At 39.2% G+C, this 27,731-nt stretch overlaps 1 protein-coding gene across 2 annotated transcripts in view; it reads right to left on the minus strand.

The window, feature by feature from the left end:
- Window positions 1-27,731, minus strand: part of SH3D19 (SH3 domain containing 19) — an 84,100-nt gene that overhangs the window by 12,322 nt on the left and 44,047 nt on the right. The window contains exons 3-12 of one of the 2 annotated variants that reach the window (XM_065692665.1): window positions 26,706-26,746; window positions 25,755-25,797; window positions 24,372-24,519; window positions 23,969-24,170; window positions 22,365-23,354; window positions 10,375-10,482; window positions 6,867-6,979; window positions 4,659-4,717; window positions 2,118-2,379; window positions 754-822 (exon numbers count right to left, since the gene is read on the minus strand). In XM_065692665.1, coding sequence (XP_065548737.1) covers window positions 754-822; window positions 2,118-2,379; window positions 4,659-4,717; window positions 6,867-6,979; window positions 10,375-10,482; window positions 22,365-23,354; window positions 23,969-24,170; window positions 24,372-24,519; window positions 25,755-25,797; window positions 26,706-26,721 — 2,010 coding nt within the window. In that variant the 5' untranslated portion in view covers window positions 26,722-26,746. The remainder of the gene's footprint in view (window positions 1-753; window positions 823-2,117; window positions 2,380-4,658; window positions 4,718-6,866; window positions 6,980-10,374; window positions 10,483-22,364; window positions 23,355-23,968; window positions 24,171-24,371; window positions 24,520-25,754; window positions 25,798-26,705; window positions 26,747-27,731) is intronic. The other variant, XM_065692658.1, reaches the window with a different exon arrangement.

The following is a 27,731-nucleotide window of genomic DNA, read 5'->3' on the forward strand; positions in this document are numbered from 1 at the left end:
TTTGCTGTAGGATCTTCATAAAGGGGAATTATATTCAAAATGCTGAGCCTTTTTCTTTTTCCCCTCCCACTGGGAATTTTTAGACTGTACTGATGACAACCACTGTGAATTGCATTCAAAGTAAGGATTGCATACAAAAAACCCAACCAAAAAAGACCACCATGGACAAAGATAAGGCCAGAATAATATGAATTAAAACAGAAACCAACAGATTGCATAGAAATATATTTCAGCCATATAGGTTTCTGTTAATAATCAAAAAGGCTGCTCAAAGCTGTAATTTATACTATTTAATATTAATCCAGTCATACCCTAAAAACATGTTAAGTTCTGTAGAAGCCGAAAGAGGAAAATACTTTGAAGTCCGTATGTCAAAGCCAATTTACTGATGTATCATGTACACTACTTCATAAGGCTACTCAGTTATCTTTTGCCCACTTTTCAGATACTCAGCCAAGGGAGTGATTATCTTCCAATGAGACAGAGGAATTTTACCCGTTTCCTCTGCCTTCTGGCACTCCAAATAATTACTGTTGCTCTGCTAAGGAAGCAGAATGTCCTTGTGCTATGAGGCAAATCATGATTATTGGATTTTGTTGTGGTAGTTGTTTTGTTTTTATTAAAGAAACACAAGGATTTAATAAAACACTATTATATTTTTTAGTGTATCCTTTAAAGCCCAAAGCACTTGATGCTGTAGTGCAACAGGAGTCTTACTCATTAAATATTTATCAGCAGAAAAAAATGCCTTACCTTACAAGACAGGTCTCCAGTGTTCCTGGGAAGACAATCTTCCTTGGCACCTCCATGAGGCACAGGTAGCTTGAATAGAAACAGAGGCAAATAGAAATGTCTATTTCACTTCTAAGACCTGAAATTCACACTGCGAGTGAAAATGGTCAGACAATGGAATTATTCAAACCACCTACTGCAGGTAACTAATTTAGGAGTCCAATGGAAGAGGACAAGCTCCTTTGGAAGGCATTCGAACAGACTGCTGGTGATATGAACTGCCACTTGAAGAAACACAGGTGTTGTCATCTGCTTTAGAAGTGTCTCAGCCATCTAACTGATATCATACCGTACAGTAATGATGTTCAGCAACACACTGGCACAAAAATGTATTCATTTGTCATAGAGAGCACTGGAAAAACAACTTGGTGGAAAATTTCACTGATGGCAACATTTGAGGGCAGGGAATTACTGGTGATCTGCCACTGAATAAAATCTCATGTACAAAAATACATCACACGTTTCTTATGCAAACAGGTGTGGCTGCATCAGAGAAGAAGCATCATGCTTCCCTTATCTCAAAGCTGTTCTTACTATCAACTTAGATATATCTTTCTCTTTCTTACTCTTCTGCTCCACCAAGGATCTAAATGCAAGAGTGAAGATCAAAGAGAAGGCAACAGAAAGCTTCCACATTGTACTGAATGTTGATGTTCATGCTGTGGTTGTGCGGGTGTTTTTTTTTTTTTACAACAGCACTGGTTCAAGGAGCTACCAGCTCTGACTGCTGATCAGTTTCAAGTATCTGGGGAAAGACTCTCCTTTTTATCTGTAATATCGATCCACTTATATTTACTATTCCATAACAACACATGCAATACCAAAAAGAAACAATTTTATAATGAAAAAGGATGGCATGAATAGGATGAAAATGTAAAGGTAAGTGATATTACATCCCTCACTCTTTGCAGGCTTGATTAAGCAAGGTCAACTACTTTTCAAAGTTACGCATTTTGACATATACCCAGAAAACCAATACACGAACACAATCATTTAGCGTCTTTTCATGTGCTGTGATAGAATTCAAAACTGGTGACTATAAAAAGAACCCCTCAAACTCAAAAGATATGCATTAAAGTTATATATATATTAATGACATATATACACAAAAATACACATATCTATACTTTGCTTGTATATTCCTTTCTCCAGTATTACCTTACAGTACTTATTACTATCTATCTATCAGTATTTTCTAAGGAAGTTTATGCTGAAAGATGCACTTTGAAAGCCACATCATAGTAGCCTTCCTCACTACCTCTTTCACTACTATTTAAAGCAGCACTGGTTTATGACCAACAGTCTCATAATATCTCAACTCTCACCATGTATTTATTGTAGAGAGGATGACCTGGTTTAGGTCTAGGAGGTAATGCTGGATCTGAATTTTTAAAGACTGAACTTTTTGTTCGCTTGGGTCCCAATCTGAACTTGCTGGTTTTTCTGTCAGGAGCGATGTCAGATGTAGACCGCGAAAGAGGTTCCTTCTGGGAGGTCTTGGTTGCAGCGAGTTTTGGTGGAGGTGGCCTCCCAGGAACACTTCTAGGTGGGGGAGGTCGAGCAGGTATAATTTTTCCATTCACAGGCCTAAAAATCAGGTAAAGCATAAAGGAAATATGCGTATTAATAAGCCTGCTGTCTCATCCTCCACCACAGCCCTAGCTATAGAATATGCAATAAGGAAACATGACTCAGAATGATCTGGACTGTAGAGTTTGTAGTACCTGAAGCTCTCTGGGCATACATGAACTCTTCAGATACTGGAACTAGAGGATCAAGTCCTTAGATTGCTTGACTATGTATTTCTAAGTCTGCTCACCTCTTTCACTTCTCAACAGCCTGCCAAGCTTTCTGGAGAGTCCACTACAAAAGCCAGATTTCTTTCAGCAATCCACCCTGAGAAAGAGCTTTGTGTGAAGCTGCCTTAGGATGGAGTTGTTCTAGTGGAGAGCTTTAGTGAAAGCCCTGAGAATCTCTGCTGATCTAGCTGGTCTTCAGCAGTAAGACTAGCTCATTCCCTGGGATGTCACTTACCTCAAGTGATTTCTGAGCCTCCGCTGAAACTCATGACACATAACACCACTTTGCACTATGGCATCAATAGCAGAATTACCACTTTTATGCACCTGATGTCTACTGCTGAAAGAAAACACTGGTGAAAACACTTGAGTTTTCTGGCAGTGCTGGAGGTACCACACTCTCATTAGTGTGCCGGTAGTTTAGGAACCAAAATCAGAAACTAGTAGGTGTCAGTGGTAATTAATCTAAAAAGTCCCCCTTACTAAGCATTGATTAAAAAAAGCTGCCTATAGAGTACACACAAGCCATGATTTTTAGAATCAAAGAGCGTGGCCAAATCAATAATTTGCTAACGAAAAAATCACCTCTGTTATAAACAAGCATTATGTACATCTAACTTTGCCTTCCTGTTATTAAGAACCCTGGCACTAACACTATTCCAAAAATACAAAATTGTTTTATTATTAATGGGAAATATTTGGCCATTTACTGCAAGTCCCTGCTACAGCTGTCTCTCTTTCATGTAGTGTAATTCAGCACAACTGTTTGCTTACATGAATTCCTCAAGGGTCTGTAAAAATCATCAAGCACAACAAACGTGCATTAGTGTATCTCTGGAGTCTCCTTCTGACATATTTTGAGTGTCATCCACCACTTGAGAAGACACTAGTGTTCTACTAATGCTCCTGATACTAGTTCTCCATTACTATTTGAGATTGGATTAGTTTTTCAATTTCAAAAAAATAATCCACTTCTGTTCAACTTCCACCTCTCCCCTTTCCTGGCCATATCCTAAAGTAAGCTTTTTTAATGTTGACAGAATGAGAAATTCCAAGTTAGACTGCATTAAATCTGGAAACAAACCAACCCATGCATTTGTAACGCAACTCAACTAAACAAGAAAACTCTAACAAGCAATTCAAATAATTATTATTGCTTATGTAAGAAAGCATTAAAAAAATCCATTTGAGCAGAAAAGACAAAGGACAAAACGTTTACTGCAGTTCCAGAGACCCTCAGGAGCATTAGGAATGCTGCTACACTAAACAGAACAGGGGAAAGCAACAAGCCCATAAGGGACGATACTGAGGTGTTTCTTTGTGGGTACAACCACATTCTTTCCTGTTCATGAATTATTATTATTATTGGTAGTCTAAGTTTTAATAGCTGAAAGATTTCTCTTGTCCTGACACAACGGAGGAAGCTCTTGTGTTTAAGCCCATAGATTTAGAGCGCAGATGCTGAGATAGTCACAGTGGCCTAGCTAGCCAATGCTTTATCTTCCTCCAGTTTGTCTCTGGCATTCAGTGAACCTGAATTTAAGGCTGGTCCAGCTACTTTTGCCTCCACAGACCTTCTTTCTATTGGGTCAAAAGAATAAAAAACCCTAAGGTTATCATTGATTCTGCATCTTCACAGGTATTCTACAGCTGAAGTGAACTGTATAAACTAGCCGGTACTTCTGGGAAGGCACTGGCCCAGCATCTGCCCTTTTCAGGGTGACAGCAACTGCCATCTCCATTCCTTTACCACTCAAACCCAGCCACAAGTGCAAGTGCTGTGGGTGAAAAGGTTAAAGATGCAGAAAGGAATGACTGTCAGCAGCCACTGTACATTAGCTGAAGAGCCAAACAGCTGTCCTCCTATAATCTCCCTGCTCATACCAATAGCGTACAAACAAGTATTAATCAGCTAGCAACTTGGTCCTGCCTATTTATTAGTGAGCATACTACCTACCCAAGCCTATTGAGTTAGAACTAGAGCTGGTAGTGTCTACATTGAGACTAACTAGGCAAACTAACTTAGAAACATCACTTTTAAGTGAACCACTGAAGAACTGCACTTACCTTGGGGGTAGTAGAGGATCTGGCTGAGGCACTCCACCCTTTTCTGAATGATCCAACTCCTATAAAGATTCAAAAGAAAAAAGCCATTTCTTTAAGCACAAGAAACAAAAATGAACTTGTTTAAATGATGCATTTCTTAAATTATATCCTACATACAGGAAAAACGGGAGTTTCTAGAGGTCTGGGAATGAAGTGATAAGTATTATGGTGCATTCTAGCATTTCAAAGTCTTGTTGGACACAAAAGAAAATGTAAATCATCTGGGTGACTACCTGAATCACAGCCTGAGTTGTGCATTAAGTATGACCCAGCCTTCTTCTCCTACCACATGGGAGTCAGGGCTCAAGAGCCAAATTCTGGAGAGTCATACAGACGTACAATTTCACTGCCCACAGAATTCCAACTGCTGCAGTTACATCATCAATTTTGATCTAACTTTCACTGATGAAACACTTTGAATAGGCTTAAAGCAGAAAACATGACATTAATGAAACTCACACAGGACAGCATCTCTTGCAAATAACATTAGCTTTCATTAAAGAAGGCATCTAAATATGTTTCCTAGAGATCTAAAAGGCAAATCCTGGTGAATTTTGCTGCCAGAGATTACTACCCTGTAACAGAGTCAGCAGATGGGAACATGTGCCATGTCTGAAGGGCCTGGACCACAGTAATGGATTAACAAGTTACCATCCTTTCTGCCTCCTGCTGTTCATTGTCCTCCCAGTGCCAGAAAATACTGCCAGCTCCTCTGAACAAGCACAGCTGCTTGTGGAACAGCGTGGTAAATGAGAGTGCTGAATCTGGGTTCAAAAGCATCATTTTCTGAACCAGTAATATCCAATAGGTGTGAATGGTCTTGTTTACTTAATTAGGGATACATGTTCTTAAAACTGGTAAACAGTTTTGGTGATTTTTCATCCCTAGAAAATACCTAGGTATATTTTGTGACAAAATGCTGACCCTTGATTAAGCCCCCAAATGAATGTTCCTGGCTGAACAATCCTGATTAGAAAGAAACCTGCCACTTTCAGGTGGGGATGTTATACCAAAAAAATTCCTCTTCTGTGTGAAAAGGAAGATATCTGTACCAACTACTGCTTACAGTCAACAGTTTTTACTGTTGTTGGTTAATCACTTCCACTGACAAACAGTATTAGCTTTAGAAGCACAGAAGTTCGTATCTCTCCAAGGATAAGATTTGAATGTTTCAGTGGACTTGATGCAGTCTTTTTCTTAAAAACATTATCTGAGGCTTAAATATGCCTGTCACAATAACCTGGATGACACTGGAAAAGTTTTGAGGTTGCATTCTTTAAAATGTTATTTAACATCCTGTATTGGACACTATTTTTTCAGCATTATTCAGAAACCTCTATGAATAGCCTCTTCAATCGAGACATTTAAAAACCACTTTATCCTATTAGCAGAGATAGCCACAAAGAAATTTCATGGCAGTTCTCTAGCTAGTGAGGGCTTTTGATTTGAGTTTATCTTTTTACTGCCTGTGGTTTGCAAGACTGCCATTCTTGCTATCACAGTACTCAATATTTGGAAATTCTACTGTCATTTTCTAGTTTGTTCTAATTCCCCTTTGTAAATCCATGTCAAAGGGCATACAGGATACACAGCTACAGTGTCTACCATTACTAGGTACTCAGGAGCAAGGAGCAGAGCCTTACTTTCCCAAATAGATGCTTCTACTTGCTCTAACAGGACCAGAAGAAAACAACTAGAAGGAAAGAGCTGAAGAAAGCAAGCTTCATTCATCTACAGAAAAGTTTCCTCTGCCTGGAAATTAGCACAGACACTGAGAGGTACCATGTGTATGGAGTTAAAAAAGTACATTTCTAAAGGACTTTGACAGCATTTCACTATGTAAATCTCATTGGACTGCGAACCACTTTGCAGTCCTTTTGAAAGTAAATTGTAGAATACCCCAATTCCAGCTACTAAATACAGAAAATTGAAGATAGATGTGATCAAAGTTCAGTAAAATCAACAAAGTGCTCTTCAGAACTGACAGCAGTCTAAATTATCTGATTAAATCAGAGAACGCAATTAAAAGAAAAAAGCCTCATATTTTTGAGTAGTACTTTTAATCCTTTGGTCCTTCAAATAACTTACTTTACAAATGCTTGAGAGTCACAAGAGATCTGTTAACCAAAGCAGACAAAGCTGTAATACAGAAAAACAGTCCTAACTTACCACTTTTTTTACTAGGTCACCACTGTTCTGTTTTCCCACTGTGATATCAGAGGTGTTCCCAATAGGCTTTTCAGCAGGAAGTGGCGGAGGGCTATGCAGGATTTCATTTAAAGCTGTAAAAAACCCAAAAAGTTCCCAAATGAAAGTCTAATTAATAGCTTCTTCACATGAATCAACACTAGGTGAGGGAATGCATATTGATTTGGGGCATTTTTTTGTGAACACAACTTCCTTACTGAAAGCCAGAGCAGCCAATGGGCAGGAACACTTAAAGACTAGTGAAGAAAAAAGGGACATGAAGGGAATATTGCAACTCTGGGGTTAATTTGAGGAGTACCTTCCATCCTGCATAATGGATCTTCACTTTATGCTCAGGACACCAGTAAATTATTCTAGAGTTTCAGGGTTTCAGCTGCAATACTTGTTGATATAATATTAGACGAGTAGAAGAGTTTCTATCCTTGGGAATGTCAGACCCATTACGGGATACCCTGAAACACCATCACCATCTCTCAGCCACATTTCTAAACTGGCTCACTTTTTTCAGCTGTCAGCTCCTGGAATATCCTTCAGGCTGGAAAACAGCTGAGGGTTATTTCAAGTAACCCTGAAAGATCAGGAGACTTGGATGGAAGAATCTCCAGAAAGGTAAAGGCAAGAAAAGAAACTGTTGCCTGCTTCAAAATTCATGGTGACAGAAAGAAAAGAGAGATGGAAGCTCTTCGGTAGTCTTTAAGGAGCTAAGCAAATATAGGAAATGGAAGAGGAAGCAGTACAGCTCTTTCTAGGGAAGAGTGATGATGTTTTCAGTTTCAATAAAGAACATAAAAATCTGCTAATTATATATTATACTGCTTTCAAAGTCTCTCCCACCGAAACCTGGGAAGCAAATTAGACAGGTTTTGCCAGTATCATTTTGTCTTTATGTACCAATCATTTTGTCTTTATGTATTAGAACCCTGCCATATATTTTACAACGTATTTGTATACCAAGAATATTAATTTCATACAAAGAACTTCAGACACTTAAGCTGTTCTGACTTCCAGCCAGTCTTGGAGTTATGTAAAAATATATGTAGACAGCCTGGACATTTATAGATCAATGACAAAAGAGATTCTATCCAAATGAAAGCATTCAGTTGCTCATTTCATGAAAAGCACTTTCAAAGAATCTGTAAGAAGAAGTGTTGTTTGTTTTTAACATCTCAGTTGCATTATTATGATACAAAACACTGGTGTGATGTTTAAAAATGGATCAGTTCAAGGATAAATCCCTTATTCTTAGAAGCAAGTCACAGTTACCATGTTGGTTTCTTGTGACCAAGCACAGGGAAAACAAAACTAGCACAGTTCATCACTCTACTAAGCTAGTATGATGGATGAAAAATAAAACCAATACCTGACAGTAACTGCAAGAGAAATCTTTTCTAATCATGCCTTACTGATCTATAAAAAGCACGAGAGATTTATTTATTCACGCCACTTCAAATCTTGATATATACAGATGGCCTAATTTCCTTGACTCTACAAGACCATAATTAAAGGAACTAAAGGAAGAAAAAACCCACCCAGGAATTAGAAGGCAGGTGTTATTTTCAGTGATTTCTAAGTGTAATAACTGAAGTGGAAGTTTAATACTTCCTTTCTAATGAAATCTCAACAAAAATGCTAATGCTAAATGACTGCTTTATCAGAGTTCAAATTCTTAAGCATCCAGCTCTGTCCCCTTTTTGCTAATGCTTTTGGTAGTTCTTTTGGGAAATTTCTTTTAGGTTTGCAGTGGTTCCTGGCAGAATTAATCTCCCTCCACACCCAACATGGTGAAAGACCCCTTGTACTGCAATTACGTGGCCCTCTTACAAGGTAAATCCTACTGCATCCATGTTATACCTTGGTCCAAGTAAGTGCAATTTACTTTTCTAATTTTTTAACTTTTAACATCTTACATTTCTACTGACATATGACTACTCTGCTTTCCTGTCCATCCACATCCTGTTAATCTTCCAGCTACAGCCTCTCATAAAGCAGTCCTTCGCACTCCCCTGATAATTGCATCTAAGTACAGTATGGGCGGCAGTCTCCTGTGGAAAGTTCCATTACCACTAGAGAGCAGCAAGGGACCAGTTATCTACAAGCTCAAAAGAATCCAGCTCAGGGAAGGAAAAAAAATTGTAATAAAAAAATTGTCAGGTCTTTTTCTCCTTTTTTCCCCCCAAAAATGGAAATCACCATTTCCTTTCTGGAGAAGAATTATGTCTTGGGTTCTTTACAGTGATCGTAAATGTATTCTTCCAACTGAAAAAACTTTATTTATGATCAGAAAGATCATAATTAACAGAAAGACTTGTTCTAATAGCTTTATTTTCAGTCTTCTCAGCGTTTTTAATAATTTCAAATGCATTTCTCACTTATGCAGAGGAAAGGAAATCCTAGTATTTTAGCACTGGGGAGGTGGGGTGAGGAGGGGAAGAAGGGAACTTGGGAAATAATGAGACAAAATCTTAGGAGAAAAGCCACCTGGACATCTGGTTGCTACAAACTGGCTCTACACCTAGTCAGTGTAGTAAAACATGATTTTGTAATACGAGTTTTAAGAGCTATCTCATGACATTTCTCCCTAAGCTTTGAGGATAAAACATAAGGCTAAAGAGAAGCAAGAGTGTACTCTTGCATACAAAGATCAACACAAAGACCTTGTGTCTCTGATAAATTTCCACTCTGAGATACTCTTGGTGTCATTTGTAAAGCCGTAAAGGATTAGAGGTGAAAGGCATTAGGGATATGGTAGCTGTCAGAAAACTATAGTCAAAACCTTGTCACAAAGTTGAACACGTCAGGTTTTTGCATCCAAGTTCTCACATGCCATTTTTGTCCCCTCAACTGCTACCAAAACACTATTGCTTAAATGGCCACAGATTTCAAATTTCACAAGGGTCAAGGGAAACTACTTGATGTAATCTGTGAAAATTATCCTTACATCCCAACATAGCTGTGTTTGAAGCAAAGTTTAATACACTAATATTGTTCCTTGGACAAGTGGGGGCCCTGCTCTCAGGAAGTTCGGGAGCAGCAGTCAAATATCCTCAGCTGATGTCAGAAATGAACTTGACCAAACATACAACTCAGTGATTTGGTTTAGCTGACAAAACAAGCTTGCTTCTGCTGAAAAAGGTCTCCTCCAGCTGTTCCCTGCTGCTTCCCTTAGAAGTCCCCACTGTTTCAATTCTGATATGCATTAGCCCCATAAGGTGCAAGGGACATCAAACACAGTGCAAAGGAGGGAGCAAGACGAGGTAGCTGGGAGGCAGAGAGAGGGGAACATGACTGCTAGCTATTTCTCCTTCCCACCACAGCCCTTAGGTTGGCTCCTCTGTCTTGTCAAACTATATCGCAAAATTCCTTTGGTAGCTAATATAGCTTAATAAACAGCAACTCAACGAAGTAAATGGTAAGTCACAGTTAAGAAGGTTTTCTGAGATTTCTCAGACAATTTGAGAGAAGAACTTACATTTCCCGGGTTTAGCTGGGATTCGGATCACAGTGGGTTTCCGGGCTATAGCTGGTTGAACAGTTTGCTCCTTTGCAGGTTCACTTTTGGTGAGGAGCTGAAATGGATCTAAAAGGAAAGAAACAAAAACCAACGCCCCCCTATTTAATATTTACTTGTTAAACAAAATCTCACTAGGTATTGCTTTCATTATTGAGGACTTGTATATTTCGCACACAGGACAGTGATAATAAAATCAGGCTGATGCAAATAGAGTACTCAGCTCTTTGCAAATAACATGTCTTTTCTGTACATCTGCATTCATAGTTGACACATAAACATGCTCCAGATGCCTTCCGGAATTATATAAGCCACTGTACAAGAGGAACTGCATTACTTCCTAATAGGGACCTGAAATCAGGATGGCTTTAGGGAAACATTTTCAAAGCAGTAGCTCTAATATGCAAACATAGCTGTGAACACATTCACTAAAAAGTTTTAATCAGTAAAATCTTGCCAAAGCTAAACAGTCAGCACCGCAGCAGATAAAATGCCTACAGAAACAAATCAAAGCAAAACAAAGCATTTAAATATTAGTGAGTACAAAATGCCTTTGCTGTAGAACAACTAATTCTCTGGAAGATTCTGCATAATACTGTTGATTATAAACTTGGTGTCAAGCAGGAGACTGGTTCAGACCAAGAACTGGAAGCCGTGCCTGAGCTCTGACCCTGCCTGTATCACTCATTCCTCTACAAGCCTGTCCAGTCATTCCATTGGTAAGATAGGAGCACTGTTTTCTATGCTTCATAAACTTAAGCACTGGTCTCTTATTAATAGGCATGGGAACATATGTGCATGTAGAAGGCAGCTGTACAAATACTCAGACATAAATAAAATCCAAACCAATGGGTTCTTTTCTCAAGTACACCTTCATGTCAAAGAGCAATACGTCCTATATATCTCTTCTCTGTTGTTAACTGCCACCTGTTTCTCCGACATTACCAAAAACTGTAGTAAAAAGACAATGCTTAACAGAATCGTAAATATGTGAAGTAGAAACTGGAGGAGGACTCCAGATAATAAATTCTCCATGACACATATTCATAGCCCCAACAACTGAGTTTGATCTCCTTTGGTGGCCTTTTAAGACGTGTAGCTCAATGAGATGTTATTTATGGAGTGTCAGAGTCTCAGAGAGGAGGTATGCTGGGCATCTCTTTAAATTCTTCAGGCCTTTTTATAAAAACATACCCTTGCTCCAAAGTACTACCACACTTTTTGATAAATTTGGAAGCCCTATATTTGATACAACTTTTTATTCAACACAAAACCCCCAATTTTAAAAATTATGTAATACAAAATCATGATTTCTTACAGATCAACGCAAAGACGTTGTGGCTCTGATAAATTTCCACTCTAAGATACTGTCAGTGTCATTTGTAAAGCCATAAATAATTAGAGGTGAAAGGCATTAGGGATATGCTACTATCCATAGGAACTATCGGAAAACTATAGTCAAGACCTTGACACAAAATTGAATGCATCAGGTTTTTGCGTTCAAGTGGACACTTGGATAATATAACACCAAAAATAACATAAAATAGGCCCAAAGTAATTTCAGCGAGAGAAAACACAGGGTCATATTGAGTGGCTGAATTACAGTGTAATGGATTGCCCTCCCGCACGCACATTACCTGGCAGTCATGACTCCCCCAACCACTGCTGGCACTTCTCTTTGCAGTCCCCTCTGTCCATGCCCCCCACCCTCCCTAACTCCTGCTGCCAGTGTGCAGTGTAGCAACAGCAGGGACAACATGCTGCAGAGCCTGTGCATGCTGACCCCTGCTCTGATGTCCATCTCCTACTAGCCCTTTGCTCAAGGCTCTCTTCGTAGGCACATCCATCATGTACAGGTGTGCCATGGGGGTTTGTGCCATGGTCTTTTTCAAAGTCAAAACATCTGCCTGTCTACAGGTTCCCCAGAGAGCTGCCGGGGTACCTTCATGTCACATCTTAATCATTAATCAAAGCACCTCAATTTCTTCTGTCAAGCTGTATGTACAAAAGCTTCAAGCTTACAGTTCAGGTCATAGAATCACAGAAAGGTTGAAAGTGACCTTAAAGATCATCTAGTTCCAAACCCCCTGCCATAGGCAGGGACACCTTCCTCTAGACTAGGTTGCTCAAAGCTTCATCCAACCTGGCCTTGAAAGGTCAGCCTAAGGTATACAAACTATAGTTAACAATAAGCTCTGTTACCATCCAGGCAGAAGATAACTCCATCGCGTTGTCTCCAAAGACATTGGCATACCCAGAAATCAGGCACAGGCAACCCACAATGTTTTAGAAGGTAAGGGTATAACTAACATCTTAAGTTATGGATTAGCCACTAGTCAGTAAAAGGTTTAGGTCTCTTCCATGAAAGCTGCGCCAGAGCCAGGGTTTTTCTAGAGGACTAAAACACAGACCACAAGAGGAGTGCAAGCATTCTGGCAGCATGGTCACTACAGGAAACAAAAATCCCACTCTTGGAGCAAGCCTGCAGTTGTAATTTTCCTTTTTTCCCTTTATCCTTACGTCTGCCAGCTAAAATGCTAACAATTGAATTGCATTAAGAAAGATTTATCTAATCTCAACTCTTATGCTAGTGTTCAGAGTGACTTCAGTGCAGCTGAAAAAAAGAAAACCGAACCTGGACTTTCTGCTTTTTCAGTTATCTGGCAACTCTATGATGGACTTGAGGAGTGACCCTGGCGAGGCAGTAGGGCAGTGGAGCCTCAGTGCTGTACTGGCCTGTTGGGAAGCTAGAGGCAGAGGACAAGCGGAGGAAAAGTGAGCAGTGCTAAGTCACAGGCTCCTTGCTTCAAACAGCAGACTGTAGGAAACACAGCGGCACACAGAGCACACCTCTAAAGGTCTGGTTCTGCAGAGGTTAAGGAAGCTCTGCATGAACAATGAAGAAACAATTTTTCAAAGCCTCCATCTTATAAAAATATAAACATTGTGAGGCCAAGTCGAAATGCTCTAAACACCCAAAATAATCAATCAGATATCTGTGCTCCTGTAAATTTACAGGAGACTTAAAATTGTACAAAATTACTGTTTGTCAGCTGTTCATCACTGCTATGCATAGAAATGATTTTCTTGACCATTCAATCACTGGCAGAGGTCTCTCCATCAATAAATCTGAGAAGTAATTTTTAAGTCTGAGGAAAGTCATTTCTAAGGCTGAGAAAACCATTCGATGAACCTTAGCTTTCCACTCATTACTGTATGTTCAATTATACTGTTGTCACCTCATAATTAGTTTAAAACTCATTACCTTCTTTGTGTTATTCCATTCCCCAGTGCTGGGTTTGCAGCAGGAATTGGCTGAGTAAACAACTGTGCTGCTTTGTGCAATGGGACTGACAACATATCAAATTTTTATGTTGTTTAACAACAATTGGGCATCGTTTGATCATAATTCACAGAGGTGTGAAACCAGAATTGTTAATATACTCATTTAAAGCTTCTCAGCTCAAGGAAATTAATCTGCAAGGCATTTTTCATAACACATATCAGCAGACTTCTATTGATTTTTTTTTATTAAACTTTTTCAATGATGCTTAATGCCTGTTTCTTCCTTAGTCTCACTTCTCTACAGCTTCTGTTTCAAAGGTTTATGTGATAACATATATTGCTGTGCTTGTTCACAGGAAAGACAAATGAAAACTGTGTATTCAAATACACTGAATAGCATCTCTTTCTTTTACCAGCTTAGGAGAGATGGCTTTTTCCCCCACACACTCTCATTTACAACCCTTGTTTAAAACAAAGAATTCAGAGGTTACAGAGCAAACACAATGCTTTTCCCATACGAGTAGGACAGATGGGTATCTTTCTGAAATATTTATTGGTAGTCTTTAAGCAAGAGCTAATAAGGCAGTAACAGAACCTCAGCAGCAACAAGGGGAATCTCCAAACAAATCAGATGCGGAAAGCTAAAAGCACAGAATAGTGACATCTGCTGTGAAGATGCTTAGTCCAGCCAGAAGCACTCTCAGTACATGAGAGCTACGTAGTTTGAAAGGTGTTGATGCTAACATTACAACACTTTGCCACTACAGAAGTACAGTAAAAAACCTAAATCAGCTGCTAAAGGCAAGGCTCACACGTTCTCTTCACACAGAACACTACTGTTATTGCCATCTTCTAGGAACACATATTAGAGCCAGCCCTCATCAACAAATAGTTTTATTAAAACCTAGCCCCATGAAACCACTCTGGTGTCTGTGGAAACGTAATTAACCCATACTTGGAGGAAGATTTTCAACAGCAGGTCCCTCCTAGTAATGTAGCTGGAGATTCAACTGAAACATGACAGATGTCATCCCAAAGAGGAATGAGGTGAAGCATTGTGAAATGCTACAACCAGAAACCTGATGTTCACTCAGACGTTCTAAATCACAACAACTATAAATTAGGCAGGTATCCTACCTAAATTCCAACATCAGTAATTTTCCCAATCTCAGTTTTCCCCAGTATTTTCATTACCAAAATTAATAGTTCACCATCCTTAGAGATGCTATTTCTGATGAGATGGAATAATATAGACTAAACACCTTTCTCAAAACATGCAGTTTGCAGCTGTCTCTGCAAATAATGGAAAATTGCCATGACCTGGTCATGATCTTTTAATAAACTGTGAAATTAAAGAAAAAGCAGGGGGTTGGGAGCGGGGAGAGAGAGGAAATGAGATTCAGGCTCTTTCAGGATGCAGTCTGTGCATAACCTGAAAGTAAGCTGAGGTGAAACAGGCTTCTCGGCACTGTCCTAACCACTAGAAGAGTAGACCAGGTCACTCAAATAAAAGGAATACAGTATTCAGAAGTAGTCTTAGTATGGCTTCAGACTTAAAACTGGAAAAGAGACAAGCAAGTCTGCTATCATAATATTCTAAGATTTCCTTCTCCCCAGTCTACACAAAGGTTTTCCGTGACTAGCCCACTAGAGGCTATGAAGTCTCTGTGGTTCTGCTTCAAAGATTCATCAGGCCAAGGAGATTTGCTTTACCTGATATGGCACTTTCAGTCAAACAAGTACTTGAGCGGGGTGGTAAAAATCTCTTCTATGTAATGGCCTTTACTTATAAGTAGCTTTTCCAATGTCATTGCCAAAGCATTAGTTTTTATTTCTGCACCTGCTTTTGCTGTTTTATCAAAAGCACCAGAGCAAGCACATAGTAATTTCAGAAAGTTTGATCTTGAGGATTATCTTTCCTCAGAGAAACATTATGCACAGGTGTCAAAACAGAAATTTCAAACTGCTCACATATTAACAAGAGTTTTTAAGAAGTGTTGTGCAAAGATTTCAGGAGAGGAATAATTTATCCAGCAATATTTATTGGCGTTCAGAGCAGACAAAATGTAGTGCACTACTTGCATAGGTTTTAGGCATTGCTCATTGTTCACTGCTGACATGTGATATATCACCAAAAAAGGAAGGCAACTCAAGGCCAGTGATCACTAATTTTGAGGAACGAATCCAATCCAAACAGTAAATGATGTTTACAGGATACATGTGGAGTTTGCAGAAGGAGACTAGTCACCAGTACAACAAAAGTGCACAAAGTCAAGTAATGATGTAGAGTTTGATTTTCTCTGGAAAGTACATGGGGAAAAAAAATGCTTACAGATGCAACATAAGATCCGACCTAAATGTGTTTTTTGAAAATGCAAGATGTCCTTAACTGAGCAATGAACTATCTGGTCCACAGTGTTGGAAAGTTGGAGAGCAGATAAAATAAAATCTACTACTAGAATAGCATGATTTCTTGGGCTATTGTAATGCTTAATGGCAATACAGGCTTTTATGGTGTGGAAAACTACAGTGCTTGTAGTACATTGTACACAGAGACAGATATAAATGGACCTTTTCAGAGCTTTCAGCACTTCTCTCTGAAAGTGCGGGAATGCCCACACTTACTGTCTGTGTGTATCTACAAGTACAGCTGTTTGGGTCATTGCTAGCTTGTTCATAGTAGTAAAAGTAAGTACACCGCCTTCTGCACAAAAGGACTGTGTACACCACCATGAGCTATTATGTGAGAGTTTGTAGGCTGTTCCTACATCTAATCTGTTTTGCTGGTTGAAGTAAGACTATGATAGTTCCGATTGTGAGAGCCTTCAGGAGGTCTCTAATCCAACCTCCTGCCCAGAACAGGTCAGCCATGAGGTCATGTTGTTAGACATGGGTTGCATAACCTGCTCTAACTTCAAAAACTGGATGCCAGAGGGTATTTGGACATACAGTGGATGATGAAAAAACAGCCCCCAGATTACCCTGGAGATTAAGACACACAGCCTTGTCCATTCTTGCCAGGTGAATACATGTTTGTTCATCAGCAAAAAATTCAAGTGCCCCAAACAGGCAAGCTGGAAATCTCCAAAGCTGAGGACTGGTGATTGAAAGCAGTAAGGCATACAAAATCTTCAAAATGTGAAGGGCAAGGAAATGTATAATGTTGTTTAAAATATTTACCTTCTTGCAAGAATTTCCCATGCTTTCAGCAAAGGAAAAAAGTATTTATAAACACTTCTTTTAAATAAGGATTTTGTTGTTCTTTGACAATCTTTCTGAACAAAGGATATCTGCTTTTTTAAGTGTGATTGTAAAATAAACAGATATAATAATCAGAGAAGACAATTATTATTAAGAATATTATTACTTGTGTGTTACCACTTAGTAGCATCTCTGGACATGGAATTCAAAAGCAAAATCATTTGCATTCGACAACCTAAAGGGCTCCTCATCTATTATGTAGCTATGATTTAAAAAACCTTATTTGTTTCCTGAAACTAGATATAAGGCTCTCTCCTGTGATAACAGTGGAGTCACTTATAGTCTCCATGAAGGCTCCAATTTCTGTTTACTAAGCAAATATCTGTAACATCTGAAGAATTAATGGATATTGTTACCACTTCTGCTGGAGATGGTCAACCAACAGGACATAGCACAGACCCATACCTCCACTACTCCACCCCACAGCAGTGTGCCTTCAGGTGTATCTGTTTTTGTGAGGTGTTTAAGCCAAATGGCAGATTAAAATGGATGAGATAGCTTACTCTTCCCTGTGGATGATACTGTTGGTAGTAAGTAAAAAAAGAGACAGGTAACTTTAAAATAACCCCAACAAGAGTAATTTGAAGTAACATAGCAGAACCCTAAGAAAAGCTGCATTATTTTGGACATATGTCTGGGCTAATCTATAAGTTAGAACTATTTCAGTTGTTTTTAATCTTCCTTCCTGAGGAAGCAATTAAAAACAAGCAGCTGGGCAATATCCCCACAGCAGACAACTTTAGAGTTACTCAAACAGCAGTTTTTCTGAATTGACTACAATGTCACACAAATTCCACCATTCACAGAATCACAGAATCATAGAATAGTTGCCACAAGAAGGAACAATACATTTAAATGGAGAGCAGCTCTAATTTGGTTGAGTTTTTTTTCACTATACAGACAGAAATGAACTTTTGAACTGCGATGAAGTAGACAGACAGATAAAAACAGTTTAAAAATGCAGTAGTTGTATTACTGTTAGAATTGAAATACATGGATATAATGAAGACAGCAAGAGAGAGCTGTCTCCTGCTGGTAAGGTAAGGATCTCTCTCTCAACTACATTTGGCTTAAACTGAGTTCTGCTATACCAGGCACAGAACAATCAGTGAATTTTATGCTCTTTTAGAGAGGGAGAGAAGATGAGACAGAAGAGTAACTCTTTGCGTGTAAAAAGGAATGAAAACATTCCAGCATGATCACCTCCAGGTTTTAATTTAAATGTGCACTTTAAATGCACTATTATCTTTCTTTATCCAAAATAGACATTAAGAGAACATTTAGCCAACATGCACACTATATGCTTTAACATAGTGACTAATGCAAGTTACGGGTAAAACCATGCATCTTCTGAAGCCACAGAATTTACACTCAGTTCAACTTGCACTAGGATTTTATTTCCAAGCCTTTGTAAAAATGAGTTAGTGAGAACAGAGCCCACCCGACAGATTACCAAAAGTTTTAACCTTCAGGAGCTGCATGAATCCCTGTTATCAGCTATAAGAGAAATATAAAAATACCCCAGATGATTCCAATATCACAACTGTCATCAAAGCATTAGCACCTCAAGATTCAGAGTCCCAAACAGATGCCTTCACATTCTAAATAACTGACTTGAAGAGGAGCAGTTTCATTAGGATACAAACGGCTTTGAACATTATCCCTAACCTCTGAGTCCAAAATTATGGCACCTAAAACTGGCATCGATTTTGGCTGCTGATGAAAGGAGCAGTTCTATAGATCTGTCATTCCTGACTTCTTCCTGGCACTTCCCTTGGGCCAGCATCAGATACATGAGTTGGATTCAAGGTTCTGCCACAGCTCACCTCTAAATCTCAGAGCTGTTGAGCTTCCAAAGCTCTCACAGACTTCAGCTGGCAGAGTGGATACTGAAAGCTTTGAAAAGGATTTCAGTACCCAGAGTCTCTATTTGCATCAGAATGGTTCCCCCTCTCCATATGGGTAAGACAAAGATAAAATCATCAATGTTTGGATAAGGGCAAGTACTAACAGCTGTGCTGTTGGAAATGCTGTCAAACACTGAGGACACCTATGCAATTGCCTGAGGTAAACTTGGAAGAAAATCATCCAGGAGTTTTGGTAGTTAACTACCAGTTAAATACTGACAAACTGGTGAACCTATAAATTATTTTGTTACCAACATTGTTGATCTTAGCACATATATAAAATTCAAGTATCTTTCAATACTGTGAAGATGATAGCCTTCCGTCAGAGGAAGCTGATGCCTTGTATCACTTAACTAAATTGCTGTGAGGACTCTGAATTTCTTTTGCCTGTTTCACCTTTGCATTCCCATGCTTACTTCAACTTCTGCACCCTTCTCATCATCAACTGCACCTTCTCACTTTTGCATCAAGCACTAGCTGCAGCAGTGATCGATCCATCCAGTTCTATTTATGTCACAGTCTAATTACCAGATGTTTGTGCTGTATCAGAAAAAAGTTAAGTTTTGTGAATGCTGTAATCTGTAAGGTAACACTGCTCTTTGACAAACAAGCTGTTGGTGCTTAGTTTCAAACACTGCTGCATAAAAGCTTCCTTCCTTTCCTACGGTTGCCATAACAACAAGCAGAGTGCTGTCATTTTGCTAAGTGATGACAATGACAAATATGTAAGAAATGCAAAGGTCTGGGGAACTGGGAGCAAGATTAGAGCGTCTCTTCCTGCCTTTACAAAACATTTTACTATGGATTCATCTTGCAAGTCCTAAGCCGTTCCTATGGGAACATGAGAAAGTGCTCCGCATTGCCTCATTTCTCAGAAAGCGAGTGCTCTTCTTGTGGATGCTTTGTCAGGACATAGCACAGCATTAGTAATCAGGAGTACAAGATATGATCTTGAACTCACAAATGCCTGCAAAATCTGGAATGAATCCTAATTTTACAGTGTAGAAGTGATAATGCTGTCAGACCTTTCTCTCTTTGGTAGGTAAGAAGGGGTTGCAGAGAAGATGCCATTTTACTGAATGAACAAAATCATGGACAGGTGACTCAAGAAGTCAGAAAACTGTTATCTGAATAATTCTTCTGTAACCATGAGAATGGAAAGTATTTTCTTCTTAATTAAATAAAGAACAACAGCTAGGACACCAACCAGAAAGAGGAAGACTGGCATTCTTACCACTTCATTGTGACAGCTGTTTTTTCAGGTGATTTTCTTTTGGGATCATTCAACCTCTGATTTAAGAGAATTAGTGTTACTTGATTTTTCCAGGCTGGGAGAAAGGCAGTCTTAGTGTACACCACCAAAATATAATTTTCCTTTTTATGCACTTTCAAAAGGTAAGTATTCTCTTTTCTTGCTTGCTTAGAACAGTTACATTTTCTCACTGTTTCTTGCATCTATTAATCAAGGTTTACCCTAAATGCACAGAAAACAAGAGTCATCCATCACGCTTACAACTTTCTCCTAAACCCACTACATGCACAATGGATGCTCCATGACTCCAGTCTCCAGACACGACCAGCGTGACTCTGTTCCCAGCTAGACACTGTTAGTCATACACTTCCTTGATTTAAGTACAAACTGCATTTCTAGTCACCCTGTACTCCTGCCTCCTTCACAGCTTGGTACAGCATCTGCAGTGCTCCTGGCATCTGTCAGTTCAAGAGAAAAACAGACTTGTTGAGCTAATCACCTCTCCTGCAGGATCTTCAGTTGCCTTATTTCACCGCTTTCATAAGTTTCCCTGATATCTGTATATCCCAATACACCTATCTTAACAGTTTAGGGCTTTAAGGGACTTTCCATATCTGTCTTGGGTTTTTTTTTGTAAATACAGAGGATAAACAAGAAAACAGAACTTCATCTAACAATATAATCCACAAGCTGTGAAGAAAGCACATTTATTAGCAACCATTAATATCAATTTACTGTGACAACTACACAGTATCCATGCTCCTCTTTTCTGAAAACTGAGATGTTTAAAGATAAATGAGATGTGGTGGGTTGACCCCAGCTGGACACCAGGTGCCCACCAAAGCTGCTCTATCATTCCCCCTCCTCATCTGGACAGGGGAGAGATAATATGACGACAGGCTCATGGTTAGAGATAAAGACAGGGAGAGATCATTCACCAATTACCGTCATGGGCAAAACAGACTTGATTTGGGGCAAAAATTTCATTCATTACCAATCAAATCAGAGGTGGATAATGAGAAATAAAACCAAATCTTACAACATCTTCTCACTGCCCCTCCCTTCTTCACAGGCTTAATTTTAGTCCAGTTTTCTCTACCTCCTCCCCGCCAGCAATGCAGGGGGACAGGGAATGGGGGCTTGATCAGCTCATCACACATTGTCTCTGAGATCCTTCCTCCTCAGCGAAGGACTCCTCACACTCACCCTGCTCTAGCGTGGGGTCCCTCCCTCCGCAGCAACTTTTCACCCTTATGTGTTATCGCAGAGGCTCTACTATCATCGCCAATGGGCTTGGCCTTGGCTGGCACTGGCTCTATTAGATTCAGGGGAAGCTTCAAGCAGCTTCTCACAGAAGCCACCCCTGCAGCTCCCTCACTACCAAAACCTTGCCACACAAACCAAATACCTGAGGTTTAAGAAAAAAAAAAGAAAACATTGAAAATCATAGCTACTTCCTTAAACAAGCATTTCCTGTGACACATCACCTGTCTTAGGGCAAAACTCTCCCTGAACTGCAATGGGACTGGTAAGCCATATCAGGATATACCTGAATATTAAGAGGGAAAAATCTATAGTTCTAAAATTTAATGACAGCCCAACACCTACCTGTATCTTAAACTACCTAAAACAGCATTAACAAAAATTGACCCCAAGTATTTAATGGAATCAAACAAGGTTTATGCAAGGGATTTGGCTGTAGTAATTAATCTGTCCATATGAAGTAATTATTTTCACTTATAAAAAAAAAAAAGGCTTAGCAAGCATATAGTTGCATGACAATAGGAAAGAGAAAGCAGTCACTGGTGAGATGGACAGAGTATCCCAGTATGTGTGATCACAAGTTTCCCTAAATGCCACAAAAATTACTGCTTCTCTAGATAACTAGGTTTCCACTACAGAACTTCAGGCACTCAAATAAATTAGTCAGATTAAACGGCTAGACATAGGATATCCCATGTTCCCCAGAGAGAAGTGTGATACATTCTGGAGGTGACATCTAGCATGTAACATTAAGTTTTTTATCGTTATTTAGTAATCATGTAATAAATTCAGCACACAAGCTGTGAGATTTATACTTCCTTGGAACCTTCCAAGACCCAAAATCCAAGTAATTTCACAGTGATCTTGACATAATAGAAAACCAAGAATTTTATATACAAACATAAACCCCATCAAGACAGGTAGACATAGTTCACAGGATCTGCAAAGAGTAACCACAGGGAGTTTAAAATAATTCTTCTTACCTGCTGCTGCTTCAGGACTGATGCTATCATTAACTATGGAAGTTGGACTTAGGGGCAAAACATCATCATCAAAACTGATCAGATCTCCTTCCACATCTGGTTTATTTTGCAAAGCAGGTGCTGAGGAGTTGGCTGCAGATGACAATTCCCCCAGAGACTTGAAAACTTTGTCTTGGGCAGATACAGAAGCCCGTGGGGGAGCAGCAATTGGCTTCAGTGAAGCCAAAGAAAGGGCAGGATTTTCTGCATAACATGACTTTTTAGGAACAAGAGGCCTTGGAGCAGGAACAGGAAATTTCTTTTGTCCATCACTGTTCTCTGCAACTGATCCACTCCTTGCGTCAAGAAAATCACTACTACTACTTTTAACGAGGCCAGGTTTTGGTTTCTTTGGCAGTTCAGGTTTGGCTACAACACTGCTCGCAACTTCTTCAGGTTGAGGCTGCAATTCCTTGGAAGGTGTTGATTTGCTTTCTGTCCATGCATCCCAGTCTCCTGAAATTCTGTTTACCCCTGGCTTTGGAGCAACTACTGGCTTCTTTGCAGTAACAGGTCTTGGGGCAAACAAACGAGGGGCAATTTCTGGCTTTTTTGTTACTCCTGAGGTATCATTAGTCCCTTGGGATTCAAAAACTTTGATCCTTGAAACAATACTATTTTGGCTCTTTTCTGTACTCATGCTGTCCATTCCCAAGTGATTGTCTAGTAAGCTATCATCTAAGATGGGTGACTGAATCGGAGGTTGCTGCCTTTTTGTGGTAGACTGGTTCACTTCCTCTCCATTGTCATTCTCACTTTCAGTATTTTTGACCACAGGTCTGAGATTGCTTCTTGATCTTGGCTTTGGCACAGGACATATCACAGCACTGGGATTTTCTTGGCACCTCTGACCTTCAGAAATTTCAAAGACTATTAAGGGATTCTCATTTTCTGAAAGAGGCCTATTCAGGAGAGATGCAGAAGGCCTAGGAGGTTTAAGAGGACTCTGCCCTGTTAACATAAAAGAAAAGGTTTCAGTTATCTATTCCAGAACACTTTATTTATGTTATTGTCTGTCAGGCTTCAGGGTGGTAAACATGATCATTTTCATTCAGAACTTACTGCTGCTTGGGAAACTGCAGTTCTCTTTCTATAAAGATTAATGAAAAAGTAGGCAAACTCTAGGAAGAAGCGGGAGGTTGCAGCAATGTGTGGTACCTACATGTTGTGAGTTCAAGATTACTTGTTAGCTTGCAGCATGAGGGACATGCCAGCAACATCTAGACCAAAGAATAGTATAGTAGCTTCCTCAGCTTGGTTTGCACGCTTTGCAGTCTGAATGTGTAACACTGCTGCTATTCTGATCGGACACCTGAGCTCCTCTGGCTGCAAAGCAATTGCCATTGTGGCTGAATCTAGCAAAACTTCCCAGATTTAATTACAGTCTCACCATGAATGCAATGGTAGCTCTTCAGCAGAGAGGATTTTTACAGAAATTTATAGCAGTAAGTCTTCACAGAAATTTAACTGCTATTCATAGTAAATGTGGCACAGACCAGTAATAAAGAACATCTTCAGGCGACAGAGTAATATTTTCATCAGTGAGAAATTCAAAACAACCTCACCTGGATAGCCTGCAGATTCCCAGTGTGTAGGCACACTAGTTTTTACATTACTTCCTGGCAAATGGCTGATTAGTTCCTCTGGAAAGTCAGTTTGTGTTGCAGAAGTAGTGGTATGTCTAGGAGCAGCAGCATTATTGTTATTTGTTGTATTGACTTGCACTTGATTGATTTCTTTTATCACCTGCTCATATGATGGTGGAAGCTACAATAGAGAGATATAAATATTAATGCACATCCAGATGTGATCCTTTAAGAAACTGAACTAACATGCAGAGAAAAAGAACACTGTCACAGTCTTTCATTCAATGTGATGAAAATCCAGGCAAACAAAATCACTGTTCTCTAACTTACTGTGCTTTTTACCTTTGTAAATCAAAGACGCCCCATGTAAGTTCAAGCTTACCTCAGCTGGAATATGCTCATTTCTCCTCCACTGAGCATGAGATGAAGCAGAAGGGAATCCTAATCCCTGAGGAGTGACAGGGCTTGCACCTGGAAACCAGGAGGATGACCGGAGGGGTTCAGCAGCAACGATTGTAATTTCAGGACGCCTAGAAATGAAGGCAAAGGAGAACAATTACCTAAAACATTTTAAAATAGTTCTTTTAAGTATAAAAGACCAAGGATTTCTCAGCATGAGAAATCAAAATAGCTTAGGTCTTTTTGATTTAACCAAAGATGTTTTTTCATGATTTCAAAGTAATTTACCTGACTTTTCTAACAAGCACTTAGGCTTCCATTCAAAGCACCTAATTAAATGCCTAAGCCAAAAAGTAGGTTTATTGGCTTTAGTGAAATCATTTACATGCTTAAAGTACTTAAACACAAGTGTAACCCAATTAGATGGAAGAAGTCTTAGTCTTCATGGGATAATGAGAACTAATCACGTGTTTGCCCTTAGCCCGCTACAGCATGAAAGCAGTAGGATAGTTAAAACTGCTTCTGGCTGGCTACCTAAAAGTTTGTCTATTCTCAGACCTCTAGGGAAACCTCCCACTGTGCTAAAGTAGGGCAGAGCAAGCCCCATGAGGTCTTTGGGACAGGACCTATTTGCTTAAAGCATCTAGTACAACAGGGACCCTTGGGCAGTACCCCTGTTTTATCACCACAACAACAGCTTTAGAGCGTAAGGTGCAGTGATGGCCCATGTTCCTGGACCATGGCCACCAGAGCACCACTGTTCAATCTAGAGTCTCACACACAATACACTCTGAGAAGTGAGTTCTGTGGGTAGATGAAGCATTTGCTATAAAAGCTCCTGTCTGCTGACAGAAAACACCTCTGCAGAAGGACAACTTCTTGAATTATTGTAAAAAGACTTAAACTTTTTTAAGCCCTCTTTTGAGGGCTAGAGTTCCTTCACACCTGAAGTACTGAGAGACTCAGTTCACCAGCTATCCAGGTTGGCGACCTCCTTTCTCACTACCCTTTGAGAAACTGGAAGGAGGCCTGAAAGCGTGCTTATTTTCATTGTGAAGTGATCCTGTAAATAGGTGTCAGGAAAGTAAAACAGTTCTGCAGAGGTTTGACGGTTGGTTGCATTCTGCTTTTGAGGACACATGCAAAAGTAGATGAGAAAACTCCTCAAACTCTTAACCTACCGTGTGCTTAAGAATCACGATATTTTTATTTCGTTCCAAGTCTAATTTATTTTTAAACACACCAAGGACAGAGAGAACAAAAAACCCACCAAAAATAAAGAAGAGAGACATAAAAAGTAATGCTGTGACACAATCGAACAGGTCTTACAGTAACAATAGTTGCAGTATAAATAACAGCATCATACCTTCTATCCCTCTGCTGCTCACTATGGCTAGAGGTCCGAGAAGCTATTTAAATGAAACAAAAGTTTTGAAGAGGTTAAAATATATTGTCATAACAGTAAGATGAAGATAATAGCAGAGCCCCTGCTAATCCACTATCAATGACATGGAGAACACCCAGCAGCTGATTGTAAATTCCAGATTTTAGGAGTGGCCAAGTTTTTAAAAAAAATTATCTGTCATAAATATGAGAAGCTTTGAAAAGGTTTAGGGTACAGTTTCGTAACCACATATAAGTCACTTTATGTCCAAGTTAACACCTGTAGAGGTGATCCTATCCCCTTTCCTCTTCCTTGCCACATGTTCTTGCATTCTGCATTGTGGTGACCTTAGAGTTGAAACTTCTTTTTCTTTAGTTAGAACAGTCCATGAATAAAACAAAAAGAAGTGTTAGACATGTCTGGCTTTGCTTTTGATATCTGGTTTCCAAGATGTGTTCTTTAACCTGTTTTTAATGTCTCATTTTGATTGTTTTAGAGAAGGGAAAAGTACTAAGGCACAAAAACTATTTCACCTTTATGTAAAAGGAAAAAATTAAATGTTCTCAGCTAGGAATTTCCTAAAGTTTTATCGCTTGTGGATTAAAAGCAACATTTCTAATTTTTTTTCCCTAAACCATGTATTTTAAATTCCACAAAATAAGTGAATCCTGACCTCTTCATTTTTCTAGTTTTGTCATATTTACATTCAAATAATTTTTTCAATGGCCACATTATATTTTTATTTTGATTTCTTCAGAGAGAAAATGAAATTACCCAAGGGACAAATTTTTGCATAGCAAGTGCAATTTAGGAAGTAGTAGAGTCTTGTGCAAAAGCCAAAACTATGCTGTTCCTGTGCCATCGCAGAATCATTAGCTGAAATCGGCATAATATACTTGATTCAAGAGTCGCATAGTGTTGTATCAGACATACCTCTTCCACAGGGCATTTTTGATGTGCACTATTCATGAGTGCTAGAGGAAAAAAAGAAGGGGTTACAGAAGAGGAAGAAGAGGTGAGGAGAACAAACCAAGGCCAGAAACCATGATCAAATGGGTTAGTCATGCAAGTGCAGTGCACGTGCCAGTGTTGGAAGAGAACAACTGTAATGTCTATTCACAATATAGTGCCTTAAAAAAGCTAAAATAAAAGCAGAATTTAGTTCTAGTCTCATGCTGATTTTAACAATGGCTGCTTAGAATTTTCCCTTACAATAAATTAACCATGAAGAATATAATCGAATACGGAAATGCCCACCATATGGCTCTAAAAAGAGCCATTCTAAGAATGAGGAGAGGGAAATCACATCTCTTTGAATGCTTTATTTAGTTTAAAAATCATGGTTTACTTGGGTCTGTGCTTTTTCCCTTCCAAAAATAACTAAGGAGTTAATACAGAAGCAGAGAAGCTAGGATCCCATAATTTATACTCCCACCTATCAAAGAGGTACAGGCAGGCAGGTTGATCCCAGTAAGAGACGCACCTTAAAGTTTCAGATACGACTGCACATTCCTAAACCAGTTCTGTACAAATTGTTTGCCTAAAATATGTAAATGAAAATCCCCTACACGACACCTTAACTTTCTTCCTCAGAGATCTTAACACAGCATTGATCAAATACAAATATTAAAGAAAACCGAAACCAACCAACCAAACACCAAACTGACCCAACCCAACCTATTTCAATATTACCTTTGCAAAGAGGATGGAAGAAAGTTCATGTGGTAAATGTATTCAATACAGAAGCTTGGGGTATAGTTAAATTACAATGATAAGGCCATTAGAAATAAAAGCTAATTAATAAGGGATGGAAAACTGAATTGATAAACTGGACAAATTCTTTAATTCTTTTTTCATTTCCAGATAAATTCTATATGCTGTTTTCTCCTGTGAGACTCTAAATGTAGTTCTAAACCAAATAAGAACAAACTAAAAAAGTCTGAAAGATCTTTCTCCTTC

The sequence above is a fragment of the Lathamus discolor genome, chromosome 1 (assembly GCF_037157495.1).
Source record: "Lathamus discolor isolate bLatDis1 chromosome 1, bLatDis1.hap1, whole genome shotgun sequence".
NCBI classification, from domain to species: domain Eukaryota; kingdom Metazoa; phylum Chordata; class Aves; order Psittaciformes; family Psittacidae; genus Lathamus; species Lathamus discolor.